The 21,133-nt window shown below is 29.6% G+C and overlaps 1 protein-coding gene across 1 annotated transcript in view; it reads right to left on the reverse strand.

The window, feature by feature from the left end:
- Positions 1-21,133, reverse strand: part of LOC108755213 (TOX high mobility group box family member 3-like) — a 242,846-nt gene that overhangs the window by 75,648 nt on the left and 146,065 nt on the right. The window contains exon 5 of the mRNA XM_018498101.1: positions 121-427. Coding sequence (XP_018353603.1) covers positions 121-427 — 307 coding nt within the window. The remainder of the gene's footprint in view (positions 1-120; positions 428-21,133) is intronic.

Genomic DNA, 21,133 nt, shown 5'->3' on the forward strand with positions numbered 1-21,133 from the left:
CTATAAATATTTATTTATTTATCATAAATTTACGTAAAATATTTATATAACATTTCAAAAAATAAAGATAGTAATAAATATTTATCATAAATATTCTGTGCAAACTAGGATTTAACTCACCATTCCGGAATGTGGAGTACTATCATCACTATCTTCGCTGGTCGTAATATTATTATTCGTCTCCGGGATATTGTTTGCTTGCATAGTAGTCGGACTGCCTCCGGCAGGACTTCTATATTGCATTTGTTGCTGTTGCTGCAATTGCTGCTGCTGCTGTTGTTGCTGCTGAGAATGCATATACTGCATATGTTGCATTTGAACCTGTTGCTGCTGTTGTTGCAACATCAATAATTGTTGGCCGCTATGTTGTTGATGACGTGGAGAGCTCATTGTTGCATACGAACTTTGTGAGTTGCCATAGGCAGAACTATAAACAAACGGAAAAAAAGATTTATAAAAATAAATTTTTTTTCAAAATGAGCAATTAATCGTTGCATCAAAAGATAGAATATGTTTATAAATAATTAAAAACGCTGTTTATGATAAAAATATTTATGATTACATTTATTTAATCGCAATAGAATATTTCAATATTTATGGTAATTATAATATTTAGTTCCGGAGTTCTAATGACCTTGATATGTTGTCAAGGTCATAATTCTGAGCAACTTTGCCTTAACAAGTGGCGTTTCTTATAATTTCCGAGATATTTAGAGTTATAATTTTTAAGTTGTAATTTTGATAGAAAATTTTGGTAAAAACTATACAAAAGAGAAACAACCGTCAATGATCTTAACTTTCACATATGCTGTCAAGGTCATGACCTCAAGTAACTTTCAAAAGGTTTTAGGTCACTGTTCTTTAAACAGTTATTAAAAAAAAAGTGTAACAAATAAAATAAAAGATCTGCCTGTACCAATTAAATAAGGGTTGGGTTATGTTAGGATTAAATCGGAGTGGGAGTTCTCATGGGGAGGGTCGAAACTTCTTCCCCTCTTTGCTTCTGAAGCGAAATCAGATCAACAATTGTTCTATTCCAAATAGTTTCGTGTAGAAAGAATACGTGTGAGCGAGGGAGAGGCTTCGCCTCCCTTCCTGCACTCTTACCCCGATTTAATCCTAACTTAACCCAACCCTTATCTGATTGTAAGATGGAACTCGCTTCGCGTGAAAGTCGTGTGCCCCTTAGCAAGAGAGGAGGTGGAGGTGGAAGTCGCTTCGCGTGAAAAGTCGTATTCCCTTAATCGTCTATCCCATACCTCTCTCCCTGTCTAGATTTATCTAACTTTTTATGTAAAGCAAGAAAATAATTACTAACTTTAACTGTTAATAACTTTTTAACAAACAGCGATCGTCATCTAAAACCTGTTGGAGGTCACTCAGAGTTAGGGTGACCATTCATATTCTTTTTCCTGAACATGTACTCTTTTTTCGGGCGTCTGGGCGAGTTTCCAATGTGTACTGTTTTTTGTATTACTTTTGGGACTTGAGAGCGAGCGAGGGGATCGGAAGTTGTTAAAGCCTCCTGAATAGTCCATATTGAATCATGACGTTAGAAGCGAGAAATGACACGTTAATTTTTATTCCCACGTGCCATTTATAAATAAAGACAATTTGGATAAAACAAAATGATAAAATTGCTTTAAAACATTTATAAAAAACGAAATTATGCTTCTTCCCTAACAGTTAGTAAATAATCATAAAAAGTAATAAAAAACACGTGTAAATGAAAATAAGCTATGCATGCGCATAAAATAAAAGCACTTTATGTACCTTTTATCACTTTTTATGATTATTTACTGACTGTCAGGGGGAATCGCAATCAGTAATGCCATTTCACAATTTTATATGTTAAAAATATATCCGATAAGTTAAAAAATATGATAGATAATTGTGGTTTTCACTTGGCACCTAAACCAATAAATTCGCTTAATTCTTTTATAAAAACAGGAAAAGATTCCTTAAATACAATGAATAAGTGATGTATACAAGATTAGCTGCCAGGACTGTGAAGCCCACTTACATTGGACAAACGGAAAAGCAATTAATTACAAGAATAAAAAATGTTCTTCTAATATAATATTAATAAGCCTACGGATAAACTTTCTGTGATTTCCTGGCATCGTGTAGAGATTAATCATAATTTTAAATAAAATGATGCTGGCATTTTGAATAATAAACTTTCTTTTTACAAGAGGATGATCTCTAAAATGATTTACATAAAAAAAAAAAAAAACAGAAGCAAAACCTTAATAAACAAAGTAATACAGACAAACTACCTAAGATCTATTTACTTCTTCTTTAATCTCTGTCCCCATTCCTAATCCTTTTCCTATTCATTTCTAGACTTAACTCCTACAAGCCTAACGGATTGTCGTGTCCTCCGAGACAATTTTATTATGTGACAGTTTAATAGAACATGAACAATTGATAATGCATATAAGTAGTATTAATTGTGGACCTTTGCGGTCATAGTTTTGGATAGGTATTGAAAGTAGTTCTTTTTACATAGTAACGGAATATTTAATTTTATCCTAATAACTTCACAATTTCCTCATTAGAACAGAATTTATTTAAAAAAATAAAAAATTAACTAGTATATGGATCTGTTTTGGTTTCTGTGCAGAATTTGTGACTTCTGTTGTAATTAAAACCTTGATATTGTAACGGAGCAATTATTAATATGGAAGTCATATCAGTAAACTAATACACACAAGATTTATTGAATAATTTTTGATACAATTTGTTAGAAAAATTTAAGCGTAATTGTAGAGGACGGCTAATTCAACTATAATGTCAATTTAGCATTTTATTGTACTGAAAATGACTGCATAATAGTGGAAATGTTTTCTTGTAATTTGAACGATAAAAGATATTTGCAATAACATACTGCGGTTTGGCCTATATGCTCCTTATGTTTTTGATGTAGTTCCTGTTTATTATATTTTATATTACATTAAAAAGAATTTGAAACTCGGATTGAAGCATTTAAATTATTATTGATTTCGAATAATTTCATATTATTATAGCGTCTGGCTCGTAAAGGCATGTTTTAAGTATTGACTGAACCAATTCAGCCTTTAAAGCTTTGGGGCAAAGAGATAAGATATTCCAGCTCAGTAATCTAGACGTTCGCTTGGTTACGAAGCTGAACTAGAGTTTACATCTCAAGAAAAGGAACAATTTCTACACCTCTATGTGGGCCTGTAGAAAGGCCACGAACAAAAACTGTGGTATAAATCTGCTGCCGTATGGCTTGGATATACAAAATGGTTCTAATATCAAGATTAACATATACTGCAGTGATCTAATGACCTAGAGTGGAGGAGTTAACAAGGAATTTACTTAAAAGAGAGAATACTTTATAACTACGACGAGGACCAAGAAACCCACTACCAACTGAAAGTGACACTCGGTCCTCCACCATTGAATCAGATAATTATCAGCATAGCTATACAAACAGCATTTGGACTAAAGTGTCAGGGTAAAAGAAGGAAACTAAGTTTGGTCATATTAGATTGACTTTTTTGGAAGATACTCTTTCACGTTAAAGCAAGATAAGATTCCTAAAAAATAACAGCTAAGAAGACTGTTAAAGTTCAGATATCGGACAAGATTTTGATTTCCTAACCAATCTGTGTGTGTGAACACACAGATGAATCAGAAGCAAATAGTCGTTTTGGAGCGGGCATATATAGGTCTAAAACCAACTATGAAGAAAGCATATTGATGAGTGAAGCCACAGTTTTTCAAACTGAGATACTGGCTATCCTAAAATGTATAAAATTCCTACTAAATAAAAGAAGTAGATATAGTACCTATATCTACTCAAACAGCAGAGCAGCTATTGAAGCACTTTCTACAACTTTTACAGAATCATCTGTAGTTTGGGATTGTATGTAAGCTCCAGAAAAACTGGGCAAAATGAATAAAGTTATCTTGGTATGGATTCCTGGATATCAGGGATTATCACCTGAAAATAAGAAGATAAACGTTCTGGCTAAACTGAAGTAAATCCGGATAAACAGATCGTCGAACGTTCCGTTTACTGTGGGCAAAAGATATATTAAAAAATAGTTGAAGTAGAAGCACGTAAACTCTTCGAAGGCTGCGAAGGGCTGATAGTCAAAGCAACTAAAAAACATCTCAAATTAGTCAAAGCAAAAGAAGCAATGAGACAAGACAACTGGATATAGGCCTTTTCGCTGGATACATGAATATCAAAATACACCTTATTTTAAGCTCACCAAGCAGAACTACCGATTGTATGGAGAGGAAAGCAAAGACAGTCTGTGCCGCTGTGTCCTCTGATAGACTGTGAAAAATACAGATTTGATCCCAGATTTTGAGAGCCATATATTCATTAGGTCAAATATATAAAGGAAAGAGGGTGAGCAATCTTATAAGGTTAGTACGCGGTACGAGATGAATTGGACACTTAACGTTCGGAAAAAAGCGGGAAATGACAAAGGAACATTTTAGATCTAGATCAAGTGAACGGTCATTGTTTCTAGTCCCATCCGCTCAACTTACTACTACTGCTGCTGCTGCTATTGCTACTACTATTGCTACTGCCATTGCCACTGCCATTGCCACTACCATTACTACTATTACTAAGAGCCTTCTTCAACGTAAGAGAAAAATATGTCTGAAAATTATGCACACGTGTACATGCGATAATAATTTAGTATCATAGTATATACTACTACAAATAAAAACTACCATAAATAAAAATAATAGTCTTCTTTGAGATATTTGCTTAAATTAATTTTTCTTAGATATAATATATATTTACTAGCCTCGATAAAATCTGTACATTTTAACCGATTTTCGGCTTAGTTCTCTGGCTCTAATCTCAAAGCAGGTGAAAGTTAACGAGTGCTATTAGTTATGTGGTGTTCAGGGCCGGCGTGCGATCCTCACCTTGGGTACTTAGTCTTTGTCTAATATTAATAATGTCTTAAGATGCGAGCCGCCTCATAAACATCTGGATGCGAAACAAATATTATTTTTATTTCTTCTGTATTAATAAATAAATAAAAAAATTTTATTCCACAGTATCATCTAAAAATAAAGACAAATATAAATAATAATATACTTTGCGAGATGTGAGCATTCTATTATTTTAAATATTGCAGAATTGCATATGATAGTTAAATATAGTATCATTAAATTAAAAAATAATTCTCAGTAACGGTTGTGATATCTTATAAAATTTCTTATATTTTTAAAAATTATCTACAAAGTATCAAGAGAATTAAAAAGATTGTAAAAAAAACAAAAACTGTTTCGGTATAAAAAATATTAATATTCATATCTTTCAAAATAATTTTTTTGAAATTATGCTCCCGAATTTTACAGATAATGTGTTTTAAAAGTAAGTAAAGAAATTATAAATAATCGATAAATCATTTTTTAAGAAACGTTATATGCATACCGTAAGTATTTTACATTGATTAAATCACTTATAAAATTAGAAAAATTGATATCTTTGAAAAATTCTGTTATTTTATTAATATTTTTAAAAAATCCTGTGTTTTTGAAAAGTAAAACAAAGAATCTACTTTTTAAGATTCAAATATTTTAATATTAAAACTTTAGAGAATTAATTTCTTATTTTATAATAAAAATAAAAATAAAAAAATTATTAAACAAAACGATCAATAAGCGAGCAAATTAAATTAACAATTAATGTATATTTGTATTCAGCGACAATAAAATTGTATACAAAAAATTATCCCAACATTCTAATCTAGATATAAAGGTCGATTGAATTTAATGTCATATTTATACCGCAACATATCATAGTATTGTCACACCATGTCCGCAAAAAGTAATGGTAAGATGTAAAATTTATAACTAAATCCTCGTTTAACAACGAGAATCACGTTAAGTTACAAATACTTTGTGTTGACTCATATAGGCATAATCCCATTATTAATTCAATTTAACCTTTAGAAATTATTTAATATTCAGAGTTTTAATATGAATATTCCTATACGGAGTAAAGAAGAGACAGAAGAGTTTCTATTAAATAGGAAAGAGAATCAGCTGAAGAAAGAGAATCAGCTGAAAAAAGAGAATACTTTGAGTAAATGCTGAATAACATCACCTAGACCGAAGATATACAAGAAACTACAATAGACCTCATAGAAAGCGATATAGGTGAACTAGAGAAACTTCGATTATAAATTGTGATGTACTCTACAAATTAAAAATTAGGACAGTTATTAGAAGAAGAAAAATAACAAAGCTGCAGGATATTCTGGCAGAAATACTAAAAATGGACATTGATGCAACAGTAGAATTGCTGTATCCACTACTTAAACACTCTTGGGATAATAATTCCTTTAATAATCTCTGGAAAGAAAACATAATAAAAAATCCCATAGTTAAAATCCCCCAAAAAGGGCAATTTGATAAATGTTGCAACTGACGCAGAATACTAAACACTGTAAATAAAATAGCATCTATAATACAGAAGACTCGCTACCTTAGAGTTTAGAACCTCGGATGCAGCAAGAACAATGCGATTTTAGCCCAATAAGTCTTGTATTCATCACATCAATATGAACAACAATCAATGAACTTATACTTGGTTTTTGTCGACTTTCAAAGGGCATTCGACAGTGTCAAAGCTATATGGAACACGCTTAAATGGTTGGAAAGTTCCATCAAAATTAATAAACATATTGTAATTAAGGAACTTATGCCGAGGCTACGTGTGCAGTACTTTACAATGGATTCGAAAGCGACACTTTTCTAACTTTAAGGAATGTTACTACAAAAGTGTATTTTTTTCTTCTATTTTTTAACTTACAAGAAGAGTTTTTCACTTAAAATTTGAAACTTATTGTACGTGAAGTGTATCACTCAGACATTATTTTGGCCAAATAGTAAGACGCGATTCTCAACTAATGTCGAGAAAATTGACTTTGAAAAATTTCGAGCGTGATACGTACACTGAACGTTAAATAGATATTAACGATACCCACAGTCCCATGGCGAAACGTGTAGCGCTCTCGTAACTGCTAGATCGCTGGAGTCTCTGTACTTTCTTTTTCCCTTTTTAACTTAACGTCAATTGTTAATAACTACAAAATAATAATAATAAGAGTAATAATAATAATAAGAATAATAATAATAAAAATTGTTTAGTTATTAGTTAGACTATTTCGTGTCTGTGTGATCGAATAATACCATGTTACGGAAGTAAATTTGTAATTCGTTCGTCAGTAAAACATTTTAGTTTACACACGTATACAAACGTATATTACGTAAAACATAAAAAATGTAAAAAATCATTAGATTTTTAATTGTATTGAATTTAATGATAATTTTTATGCTTGTAAAATGGGTCAAAATTATCTATCTCTATCAGTAAATAGTCATAAAAGACATAGAAAGCGGCGTCTTTAATCAGATTTTAAAGCGTAAAATTTCAGCCCTAAGCTTTAAGAAACAGTTTAGGGCTTAAAGCTTAAACTTTACGCCTTAAAATCTCATTGTAGACGTCATTTATCTAATCTTCCTAATATTTTTACATGGTTAAGTACAACAATGCATTGCAGCTTTGCTCTGCTTTAAAATATCTGCAGCCATTTTATGCAATTCAAGTCGAGGAATCTTTATTTCAAGAAATTCTCTTTCGTCTATCTAAATATAATGTAAGAGATAATAAACCGCTTTTACCATTTCCTATCTTAGTTAACAAATACCAGCGGATAATTTCGTTATTTGATTTCCTTTTATTAAATATTAAGTTATAAACAAATAGATATCAATAATCGATAAATCGTTTTTTCGTTATCATTTTCTAACTTAATTAACAATTATAGAGTATAATTTTGTTTTCATTCAATCTCCTTTTGTTACATATTAATTTATAAACAAATGGAGATCAAGGTTAAATAGATCGCTTTGTTATTACCATCTTCTAGCTTAATTAACAAATAGTGTATAATTTCGTTTCCATTAGATCTCCTTTTATTATATATTAAGTTATAAATATTAAGTTATAAATATTAAGAATAAATCGCTTTTTCATTACCATTTCCTTGCTTCCCGGTAAAAAATTTTTCATGCATAAGTATGTATAATTATGTATAAACATGTACAAATATTTACAAATATATATAATTTTATATGAAATATGTTCATATAATGTTCATATATTTTTCTTTCTTTTTTTTTGTAAAATTACTTTTTAGTATAATAGAAATAATAATAGTAATATGGGTAATTATGCAGTATAAGGGTCCATCCTCCAATGACCTTGATCTTAGCAAGGTTATCACCCTATAATAAAATATTTCCTGCTTTATAAACACAAATTCTTTGCTTTAAAATCACATTTTTTCCTTTAAAACGCAAATTCTATGCTTTTAAAAATACAAATTCTCTGCTCTAAAAATACAAACTCTCTGCTTTAAAAATACAAATTCTCTGGCTTTAAAGACACAAAAATTATATAAAAAAATATTTTGCGTTGTTAAAGCAGGGAATTTGTCTCATCGGAGCGCAATCATGTCCAAAAGTTAGATTTTATTGAAGAACTTTTTGTTAATAACTGTTTAACGAACAACGAGCGACGGCTAAAATTTGTTCAAGGTCACTCGGGGTCATGACCTCGACAACACATGTCAAGGTCAAGGTCAAGGTCATTGGAGGATGGTCTTCAACACCGCATAATTACCCTAATATAAAAACATTGAAAATAATTAAAAAGGTAATTTTCGCACTATTTGTCTTAGAAAAAATCAAGTTTAAGGGGGTATACCCACCTAGACGGTCGAAAAAAAGCCTATTTTCTGGAATTTTTTTAAGAAAATCTATAGGAGTTATGCAATTAATTTTTTTCCCAAATGATTGTGTACATTTTCGAGAACATTTCAATTTTTTTATTCATGAAAATACAATAGAATGGCTGAATAAATGAGACATCCGCCAAGAGCAGCAAAAAAATGTGGTTCTGCGGTAGACAGGCCTGTGTCATCTGTAATCATCAGAATCAAAAAATTCAAAAAGAATATTAAACTTGGTATTATAATTTAGTCTTTGACGTATGCGATTTTGAAAATATGGCTTTTTGACAAAATGGCGGCAATTTGAATATAACAAAGCGATTTTTAGGTAAAAATACGATCTTATTTCGCCGATTAAAAAGAAAGGAAGCCACCTAAAAAAAAATCCGTACGTCAAAGACTAGATAATTATGTGTAGAATAAGCACAAAAAAACTTCATTACAATCGATTCATTAGTTTTCGAGATATCGTGTCCACCGACTTTCCATCCGACTCTTGGCGGATGTCTCATTTATTCAGCCATTCTATTGTATTTTCATGAATAAAAAAATTGAAATGTTCTCGAAAATGTACACAATCATTTGGGAAAAAAATTAATTGCATAACTCCTATAGATTTTCTTAAAAAAATTCCAGAAAATAGGCTTTTTTTTCGACCGTCTAGGTGGGTATACCCCCTTAAAGAAATTTACAAAAAAAGAAAAGAATGTATGAACATGTGTATATGGATATATTTTATATACTGAATGTCCTCGATCTACGACACATTATTTCTCATGAGCAGGTAGAGCGAACTAACCTAAGTCGAAAAGCCCTTTACCATTTTATAATTTTCGCAATACTTTAGGAAATATTAATTTCTAAAGATCGTCAAATAAGCACGTATCTTCATGCGGATTATTGCCAAGACTACGCCTATCAGTTGCTGTCGATTGTTGCACGAGGACTACCAGGTAGGCACGCGCTAAGCGCCATAATTTAAGTGACGCGCCTATCAAGCAGTCATAAAATGTATGTAAAAAGACATAATTTTAATACATATTATTATCTATATGGGCCTTTATTTCCTATTTCCTACTGATTATTTTCATATATACGGTCCAATAAAAATCTTATTGCTTATAAGTATTACGTCGCCTGAAAGAAAGATGTTACTTCCACATATATTGATTATTTTGAAGATTATTACTTAGGTCTTGATGGTCTAAAGACTTAAGACGCTCGCACGGAATGCTAGTAATCCGGATTCAACTTCCGTCGAGGTAATATCTTTCGCAATAAATAAATTTATTTGCAGATTTTCAGCATATTAAGACCTCTTTAACAGATGCTTATTCAAGCATCAAAATTTCAATGATATTGATATTTCAATAGTTTAGCTACATTTTTAAGTCCGAAAAAATTAATTCAGCGTGCAGTCCAAATGATTACAAATATAGTACGAGGGGGGACCCAAAAAAAAACGGGAATTTCGTCATAACTTCTTTATTTCTCAATATTTTAACACCAAATTTTAATCATCTTCAAAGTATTCGCCATTGACCACAACGCACTTCTCCAAACGATTCTTCCATTGTTCAAAACAGTTTTTAAATTCACTCATCGGGATGTCCTTTAAGCCTTCCAGCGATTTTTGTTTCACCTCCTCCACAGTGGCAAAACGCTTTCCTTTCATATTCCTTTTGAATTTGGGGAACAAAAAGAAGTCACAGGGGGCTAGATCAAGTGAGTTTGGGGGGTGGACAATTGGTGTCATGGCGTTTTTGGTCAAAAATTGCTTCACAAAATTTCACAGCCGCGCGTTGTTCTCGACAATCTGCCATTACGTTTTCGCCGAAATGTAAAAAGTTGTTTTACTAAAAAAAATCTCACAGGCGAACCGATGCACTCACAGCGACACAACTTCGCACACTGACGCAGGTGGCGTGACACTAACGGACATGTGGTCAAACAATAGGTTCCCCCACTCTCCCTCCCCACCACAGCGTAATTCCCGGAACTTATGGTTCCCCCCTCGTACATATGTATGTAATAAGAAATAATATGAATAGAAATAATATGAACATTCTTGTTTAATAAATATTATTGGGGAAAAGGAATCACGCCTCGATTTCTCCGTTCTCTTGTTGATTAAGTTCTCATCTAATACAGAATGATACAGATTGTTTAATCAATAAGCAATGGATTTCTATTAGTATCATATGGACGATTTACGGATTATCGCCATGTCGTGATTCATTGCTAATGCCAAATGGTTTCGTGAACTTGCCGTTCACTTCATCAAGACGAGGAGCGTACTAATACAGTATGTGTGCCGTAAACTCTGCCATCTCTGAAGAAAACACCTGTGAAAATCTCAAAAGTATTATGTATCTTGAGCATGATATGTGGAGATAATTTTTGTAAGAACAATATACAAATGAACGAAATCTTCTTTCTTATTATGCAACATTGTATATCGTGCAACACTATATATAGTGTGTACAGAAAATCGCCCGCAGTATTTTAGGAAGCGTTTTACAATAAGTCAAGTAAGAGCGTGATCGAGTTCATGTTATTAGCCTTGAGATAGGTTCGAATAATTTCATACGATATATCTAAACCTTTCTGCTTCAATTTTGCTTGTCCTTGACGCAATGTTAAGCCAGGATTCTGTGAAAACAGATTCATTATTTTTTTATCGTCTTTTTTTATCCACTTTGCATATCGAGCCACGTTCCGGTAAATCATCGACATTTTTTGCCACATTATATCGCTGCACTCACTTCTGTACGAATGATTTCAACTTTTTCATATATTTAGCAGCCGCTAATTGTGACATTTTTGGACCTTTCGGGTGAGTGCAGAGAAACATAACATGAGGAACACGCTTCATAGCGTGATGCATATTTGGTACTTATGGCGCTTAATGTGATTCTCTTAAGAAAGTTCAATGACAACTGAATCTTCCTTGATAGTGCATCAAGGACAAAGGTGCTCTCTATAGATTCATGATAGATTTAGGGCGATATCTTTTATTAGCTTTGAGTAAGGCCGACCACGCTCTTACCTGACTTACTATAAGACTTAAAAAGAAAGAAAAAAAGCTCTATAAACATAGATCCGGAAATAAATTGTTTAGAAATAAGGAATTAGAGCCTTTTTTATGTTAAAAAATCGTAATTTATTTTTCATAATAATTAAAAGAGAAAGTAATATTATAGTCAGTGTATATATTATGACCTCCCTTAATATCTCCGCTATTATACAGCGAATCTTAATGATTACTTATGGAATTATTTATTCAGTAGCTCATCGTTACATCATGAGACGCTAATATACAAATACTCAACAGCCAGCACTTATTATAACACATTTTTACTTTCAAGTATTTCAAAACGTTTCTGAGATATATTTTAGCATTTAATTACACCTACTTCCTCATTTTTCTTAAATTTGAGCGTATTATCACATAAATATAGATATTTTTGAGTGTGTTATTTGCTATTTAACATTTTATTTGACTGTGTATTTTGAGTTATGCAAATTTAAATAGCATGGTATTTTACTAATGTGGACCTCTATGGGTATTGATTACTCACGATCTCTTTTTTGAAGTTTTCATATTGAAATAATTATTTGATAATCGATTGTAGCTCTACTATTAATCTATAGTTTATATTACGTGTACTATTTTTAGTACTGAGCAGTTTATGTGCAGAAGTTATGTGAATGTATATAGATTCATTTGCATACATTTTAAAATGTTTTACTTTTTTATTAATTTTGTAACCAAATACTGTTTTATAAACAAAACTAATATCTTAAGGGTATTTTTATGGAAGTTTGTATAATATTTCCTCGTGTACACTTTAAGGATCATTTTATCGGATTAGGTCAACCTGGATCAAGTGGTACTACAAATACATCAGGTTGGATGCAAGAAAAGGATTTTGAACAATTTTTGAGAACACTTTCATAGTTACGCAAAATGTACAATTAAAAAACTTCTGTTGCTGTTGGACATTCACTTCACATCTCAGTATTGAAGGAATAAATTATGCAAAACAAAACAGAATTATAATGCTATCTTTTCCACCGCATTGTTCGCACAAGTTGCAAACAATAATTGGATAGAACAGTACATGGACCATTAAAAAAATACATTAACTCTACTTGTAATGCATGGATGTTAAACCTTCCTAACCGCAACATGTCTATTTATAATATTCCTGAAGTTGTTGCTTATCCACTTGCTGTGGCACCAGCAAATATTCAAGCAGGCTTTAAATGCACTGGCATATTTCCTTTTAATAAGGAAATTTTTATGGACTTGAATTTTGCTCCAAGTTACATTGCAGATAGGCTACTTTCTGAGGAAAAGAGGTTAGTATAAAATATTAATTTATAAATAATGTAATATTAATATAATTAGTGTAAAGTTAATGTAATATAATTTCAGCAATAATAGTGAACAGCAAGCTGTAACAAGAAATGTAGTAAACATGGTGAAAATAAGCAATCCTTCGGATCACGTTTCTATGCAAAATCAAACGTATATGAAATAAGTAATCCTTCAGAAAATAATATTTGCTTACTATTATATATATAATATTTGCCTATAGTATTCTACTTCTGCATCAAATCAAGGTTTTGAACAATCAACTCCAGATGATATTCGTCCTTTTCCTAAAGCTGGAAGAATTCTCAACACATGGCAAGAAAATGAAAGACAGTTATTCTTACAGATACACCAATAAAAGCAGAACTTGAACTAAAGAACATGGAAGCTAAAAAGAAGAAAGAATTAGACGTAAAAAGGAAATTATTTAATAAAATAGATATCAAGAAAAAAAATGATTCTATTAAAAATCTAAGAAGTTAAAAAATCTAAACAAATTAAAAACCACAAAAGGAATACTAATATTGAAACAAATATTATGAAAGAGAAAGAATGTTTCTGTTTAGTTTGTACAGAACCCTACTTAAATAGTATGCCTAATAAAAAAATGGGTTCAGTGTACTGTATGTAAAGGATAGTCTCACAGAGCATGTATCTCTAAAGCATTATATTATGTGTGTCAAAACTGTGAATCATAACTTAAGTATTGTAAATTATTGAAAGTTTTATAGTTCTTTTTTTAAATATACAATACCTATATTTTATATCAAAAAGTATAGTATATATGGATTCATTGATTGGATCCCGCGTGCTTGAGAAACGATACCATTTTGTTTAATTTACATAATAATATAAATAACTCCAATATACCTATAGATATATTGAGTTGATTATTTTTTGTACGTAAAATTTTATTTTTATTTAAAAATTACAAACTTTAATATTATCTTAAGAAACTAAATATTATTTTTGATAATAATCTCTAAAAAGACTGAATATTTTATGTTTATATTACATAATTATATTTTTCGAATAAAAGTAACTAAATGTATTATAACTGTAACTAAAATTTTAAAACTAAAATAATTATTATTTACAAAAATACGATAATTATTATTTGTTCAAATATAAAACTAATGTTAAAAAAAAACTATTTTTTTGCATATTTTATTCATATAAAACATGTAACAACCAACCTCAGAACGTGTGACAATCAACCACGAAAATGGAATAAAATGTCACGTTTGCACAGCTTTACTTAAAATTGAATAATTTATTTGTACAATGATATATGTCAAAGTAATATATTTTTTTTTTGGTATCTAAAGGATGTAGGTACATTATAACGTACATAATATTTCAAAATTTCACATCCACTTTTTTTCTAAAAATCACTAATCAAAAACTGTGACAACCAGCCCCGGTCTCTCCTATATATATATTATATTTCAAATTCAATAAAAGTGATATTTTTTATTTGTTTCTTATATTTGTTATATATCGTTGTGTCTCACTCAAACGCATTCATCTGTCCTTATCTAATGTATTGCAACGCCATTTCTTGCAAGATTGGGCACCTACTTAGACATAGTTATTACTTTGTTTACCATTCCGAATCATTGCTCAACATTCACATACCTACACGTAATTTCCAAATCGATATAAATCTTTCTTTTTAAGCTTTGACTCTTATTGTGAGTCGAAAAATTATTTACCATTTTGGAATATTCACAACAGTTACAAAATAGTTATTAATTATTAAAAATTGCCGAAAATTAGTTTTCAATAATTTTTTACTCAGATACTATCAACTTTACAGAAAAACTGCAAGAGACAAATATTGTTTATGTATTTTAAATTCTTAGAACATACCTTATTATTAGGTCATCCTCAGTGTAAAGAAATTAAACGCAAATTTGACAAAATTAATAAAACGGTTAAGATTATACAACTTACATAGTTACGCAAAAAGTTGGTAGTATTTATTCTATATATCTTCCGCACAATGTAATGCTATTCGTTCTGGTAATATTATCAGTTATATTCTTCCATTAGTCGCATAATAATCCATAATGACAAAAATATTGAACATGACGAGTCATTAAATAAAAATGTACCAGCACACATTCTGTTATCAAATTAATAAAATAGATTATAAAAATTAAAATAACAATGAATAAATAATTGTTATATTCAAAATTATTAATATATGCAATCCTTATTTTAATAGACAACTATATTAAAGTGTTAATAAATAAAATTATTGTACATATACCTCAACTGCGATTGGTAAACCAGGATATAATCAGTAATTGAAACAATGAGTCAATTTAATTCGCGAGAAGCAAATGCGATCAGAGATAAAAATTGAAACCAGTTTAGTCAAATTGCTTGTATTGTATTATCAAGTGTGAGCGATATTCTGTTGCTTTATATTATCTTATTAAGAGAGCAGACGAGATGGAAGGGGCATAGAGATAGAAAAGAAACAAAGGAAAAAGGAAAGGAAGAAAAGACTAGGAAGGAGAAGGGAGCTGCAAAATTTGTAGATAAGAATTAGGTAATGCTTTCGTGTCGTTTTGTTTGATCAATTCCCATTTTTGTTTTTTAATATGAACCATTTCGGAGATCAATCTTTTATTGTATGACGATTCCTTGTCTAAGATCTTTACATCTTTCCAATTAAAATTATGGTTATAGTTAATACGATGGTCACCGGAGAACCAGTCTTTTTATTAATGTTCAAAATATGTTTATTTAATCTTGTTTTCTTTTGATTTGTATTTTGACCTACATAACTAGCTTCACAGTTATCACAAGAAATTTTATATACAACATTTTGATTAGCTAAACGATCTAGTCTATCTTTACCTCTAGTTATAAGGCTTTTTAATGTATTTAAGATTGAATATGATAATTCACAATTACATTTATATGCTATAGGTAAAAAACTTTCAGCGATAGATTTTATATATGGAACTGTAAAGAATTTCTCTTTAACATGGATATTATGATTTATATTATTGTTCTGTGTGTGGTATTTTAATCTTTTCTATTGTTAAAAAAATGAAAGGAAGAGAATAATTATATATATTATTTAGAAAAATATTAATAGCATCAATCAAATTCTTTTCGTGGAAACGAGGATGAGACATTTAATTATTTTATCAACGAAACCGAAGATAACACCCCCTTTGTGATACAAAGGATGGTGTGAGTGAAAATTAAGAAATCTACCTGAATAGGTAATTTTCTTGTATCTGTCAAAAATAATCTTATGGTTAATTATAATCATACTGTCCAAAAAACTTAATTTTTCCCCAGTGCAGATCTCCATAGTAAATTGCAGTTTGACATGTAGGGTAATTCTCTGGCAAATATGCCGCGCTGATTTTACCATTTACGCTGCAGAAGTCAGGAAAAATACAAGGAGTGGAAATAATTTTCCCGTAACTATTTTATTACATGCTTTTATGTTATATTAGTATTGTGTTATGATTTCAGTTTTTTACTGTTAATATTAATGAAATTATTGTGAGTTGAATCGATTTGTCACTGTTAAATAGCGCCATCATAAATTATAATCTATATAAAATAATTACTGTAGGATGTGCAAAATACTTGGTGGTTATTTCGTGATATATGAGTGTATAGAGGAATAAGTAAAGCATATTGTATACAAAATACAAATACTTTGCTCTTGTATTCTTTGTTTAGTTTGTTATCTTGTACTCGTATATTCGACCTGTTTAGGATATATGGCATTTTTAACAGGTGGGATTTATACCCAAAGCATACAAAATGTGCAGATTGAATTCAATGTACTAAATACAATAAACGCATTACATGAAATATGTATCTCATGTCATAACACTTGTAATATTTCTGGAAAGATTGTAATTATTATTTATGACTTCATATACAATACATATTTATCATTCTTATTCCTTAATAAAACTTTATAAACGCATTTTATAAGTTATTGTGTCATTTTACGTCTTATTTATATGCAAATTTTTTATAAACCATACATACCCCCTCCTCCCTTTTCTATTAGCATATTCCCTCCTTATGGGATATACGGCAAAAATGCGAGACAAAAACTTTAAAAAAGTTTATTTTTTAATACAAAATATAAATATTTCAAATTTCTAATATTTTTTTCATAATAATAGACAGTACAAAGTTTTTATTGAAATAATTCGTTTAATGTTAAACATAGTAAATAATATTTCATAAATTAAATTTTTGATAGGTGGGGCGTATATATCGGAGTTACCCTAATGAGTTTAAGATTTCTAGTATTATATTCGTACTATCTTGTGAAGCCATCAAAATAATGTCATCCACAAAAAATAGAACAGTTCCACACACAGAACAATAGTAAAAAACATAATATACTATATACTATATAACTATAGTTATAAGGTTTTTTAATGCATTTGGGATTGAATATGATAGTTTACAATTACATTTATATGCTATAGGTAAAAAACTTTCAGAGATAGATTTTATATATGGAACTGTAAAGAATTTCTCTTTAATATGGATATTATGTTTTATACAATAACAAGATTTTTATGAGGACCGACATGAAAATCAAACACTTAAGTATAAGCATATTTAAGCCTATGACAGTCAAAGCTATAGATCTTCAAAATGCCCACATAATTCACAGTGAGTTATCTATATCCTATATATGTACATACGAGTATATACCATATTTTTGTAGTATATACCATATTTTTTATTCAAAATTGCGCGCCGAAATTTTTCCGGACTTTATCAAACGCAATTAAACTACTGCAATAATATCACAAGTTAAATTAAATTGACAAGCAAATTCTAAATCTTCAATCCGATATCATATTATACGGGTGTTAATGTGCTGAAAAACTTTAAATAAATTTATTGCGAAAAATATTACCTCGGCCGGGACTTGAATCCGGATCTCTTTTATCCTATACGAGCGTCCTGAGCCATTAGACCACCAAGTCCCGGCCGAGATACCAGCCTCGGTGGTCTAATGGCTCAGGACGCTCGTACGGGATAAACGAGATCCGGATTCAAGTCCCGACCGAGGTAATATTTTTCGCAATAAGTGTATAATAAATTTTTGATTCTGCCGGGGATCGAACCCTGAATCTCTAATACAGCAGACGAATATTGCGTTTCTACTATACCACATTCGCGCTTAATCGCAGTTTAAAAACTGTCGCTTAAGAAAACAGGAAAAAATAGAATAAATAATTTGATAGGGGCATATATGTATGAACCTTCCGTTAGGTGCAGTTAATCTGAGTGATACATAAGCACGGCGGTTTTGTAGAGGAAAACTAATGTTTCAATTTTATATAATATTTCAGTTTTATAGTATAGTTTTAACAAAATAGTTAATGCGATCAATTTGATACACCGCGCTCGATCATGCTAAAAGTCAAACCGCGCCCGACGAAAGATTAAGTGGGGAACCTGGTTTAGAGAGTCAAAATTTTCATATTTTTTTTACTTTAATCAATAGTATTATTCTTTAAAAATATACTCGTAAAGTTTTAGACCGAAATTCGAAATACTGTTGTAGTTATATAGTCTGAGAAACAGGTACGCGTCGCGCAGATATATAGCAATATCTGCGCGATATCGAAAACTTTAAACGCGTTTTTCTCAAAATCACTTTTTCGAAATTGGCGTGCAAGATAACTCAAAAACTATTTGACCAATCAACTTCGTCCACAGTTTTTCAGTTACATAATTGTTACAACTATTCTAAATAAACTAAAAACATTTGTTAAAAAAAATTAGTATAATTATTTCTGCATAAAAAAATCGAAATTTTATGGTTAAAATCGTTTTCTTTCAAAGTTCCACAATTCTTACAATTTGATACTTTTCTCTTATTTTTTTTTTTTTTAGTTCATTTAGGATAAAATATTATCTAATTTCAAAAAATTTTTGATTTTTTGATTCAGGCAAGAATTTTAGACTCCACATTGCACAATTAACGTCTATGCCGAAGCATAATAATGATTAATATATAACTTATTATTGTATTCATTATTTTTATATTAAAAAATTATATTGTATTATTGAAAAAAAAAATCACCCTAAAATTTTAGAAAGATCGGCTTCATGGCTTGTTCATAAAAAAGTCGCAAAAAATAGCTACTTTTATAGAACAAATTTTCTTTATTTTTTCCCTTGATTTTCTAAGATATCATCTCATATAAAAAAGTCCTTATGTTTGAAAGATATTAGGAAATCTTTTTTTCAATGAACAAAATTGTCACTTTTGATAAAAAATTTTATACACAAAGTGTAAAGCTATTATCGATTGCTAACTTTTGATAATAAAACTTATATAGAATATATTTGTCTTTCGGAGAGATCTAAGAGCTCTTGTTATCAAAACATCTCAATTTTCCGTTTGTTCTAACGTTACTGTCAAATACAATAGCTCACAATTAGTTATGAGGTACTTTTTATTTTATTTTATATTTCGATCGTTCGATGTTGAATTTTAACTGTTTTTGCTAATATTTGATTTTGAAATTTTATTACATCTTTTTATTTTTTTATGTACAACTTTATATAGATAATTTTTAGTTTAAATTTTATATCCATATATTAAATTTACATTTTAAAAAATTATTTTTATAACTATTTCTTCATAACTTTGAAGATTTGTTTTATAACTTGACAATTTATTGTATTTCGCGACATACATTTATATTTATTTTTATTTTTTTTAAATCATTATTTTTACGTACTACTGTAATTATGATTTTAGACTAAACATTGTGTTGTTTAGTGATTTATCGATTGTCTGTAATTCCAAGCTTTTGTGACTGCGCTTTTTAAGAACTACTGTACAAGAACCGTTGACGACCATCAAGCATTTATTATCTACATTGTCATGTTTGTATATCGAGTAATGCTGCTTCGGCGTTTTCATGTTTTTACATTGAAAAATTTTAATAACCATCTACAATGATAGATGTACATACACTACGATGAAACTTTTATATTATTAGAATTCATGTTTTAGATTTTATGTTACATAGATTATGTTAATTTTGTTTCAAGATCGTTATTCGAATGAGTGTTTGATTTTTATATTGTTTATGTCAAGATTAATATTGAAAATAACCCAATTAGGATCGAAATATTTGTTAAAATAGACTGTTTTGTTTTTTGATAACTTAGCATTAAGATCTTGATTGCCCTATTTCTCGTAGCCCTATTTTTATTATACTAATTATAAATTATTATAGTTTTAGTTCTTATATTATTTTTGAATATATTATATTTCCCATAAATTTGACATTAAAGTAGAAATTAAGATTACAAATTAAATAAATTACAAACTTTTAAAAAAAGGTATCTCATAGATGACTTTACCTTTCCACAATTGAAATATTAATTTGTAAATGTATTCACAAATAATGAAATTTAAACTTTTATTACTCTCTCTAAATGTATACATTTTTACTAATTTAATAAAAGTATGTACAAGCAAAAATATGTCAACTGATCACATATCAATTTACATGCTAACATGAACGTGTACAAGGTGCTTCCGATATCTACAGATCAGTAAATCGGGTTGTCTATCTGCTTATGGGCAGAAGTACGTTTTACTGGTAATGCGGAATAAGATTAGATCGCAAGTCCGGCGGGGAATGAGACAAGAGAAATTGAATTTTACATTCTGGTATAGTGTAAAATTCAATAATATGATATAAAATATGTAATAATACAAATAATATCTGACTTAATCTAATATAAATAAAATTTAATAAACATTTATATGATACAAAATATGTAATTATAATTTATAATTATATATTAAAAAAAATAATTATATTAAAAATTACGTAATTATAATTTATTATATAATTATATATTTTTAAATATTTGTTAGATTTCGTTTATATTAGATTAAGTCAGA

This window comes from Trachymyrmex septentrionalis, unplaced genomic scaffold (genome assembly GCF_001594115.1).
Source record: "Trachymyrmex septentrionalis isolate Tsep2-gDNA-1 unplaced genomic scaffold, Tsep1.0 scaffold86, whole genome shotgun sequence".
Lineage (NCBI taxonomy): Eukaryota > Metazoa > Arthropoda > Insecta > Hymenoptera > Formicidae > Trachymyrmex > Trachymyrmex septentrionalis.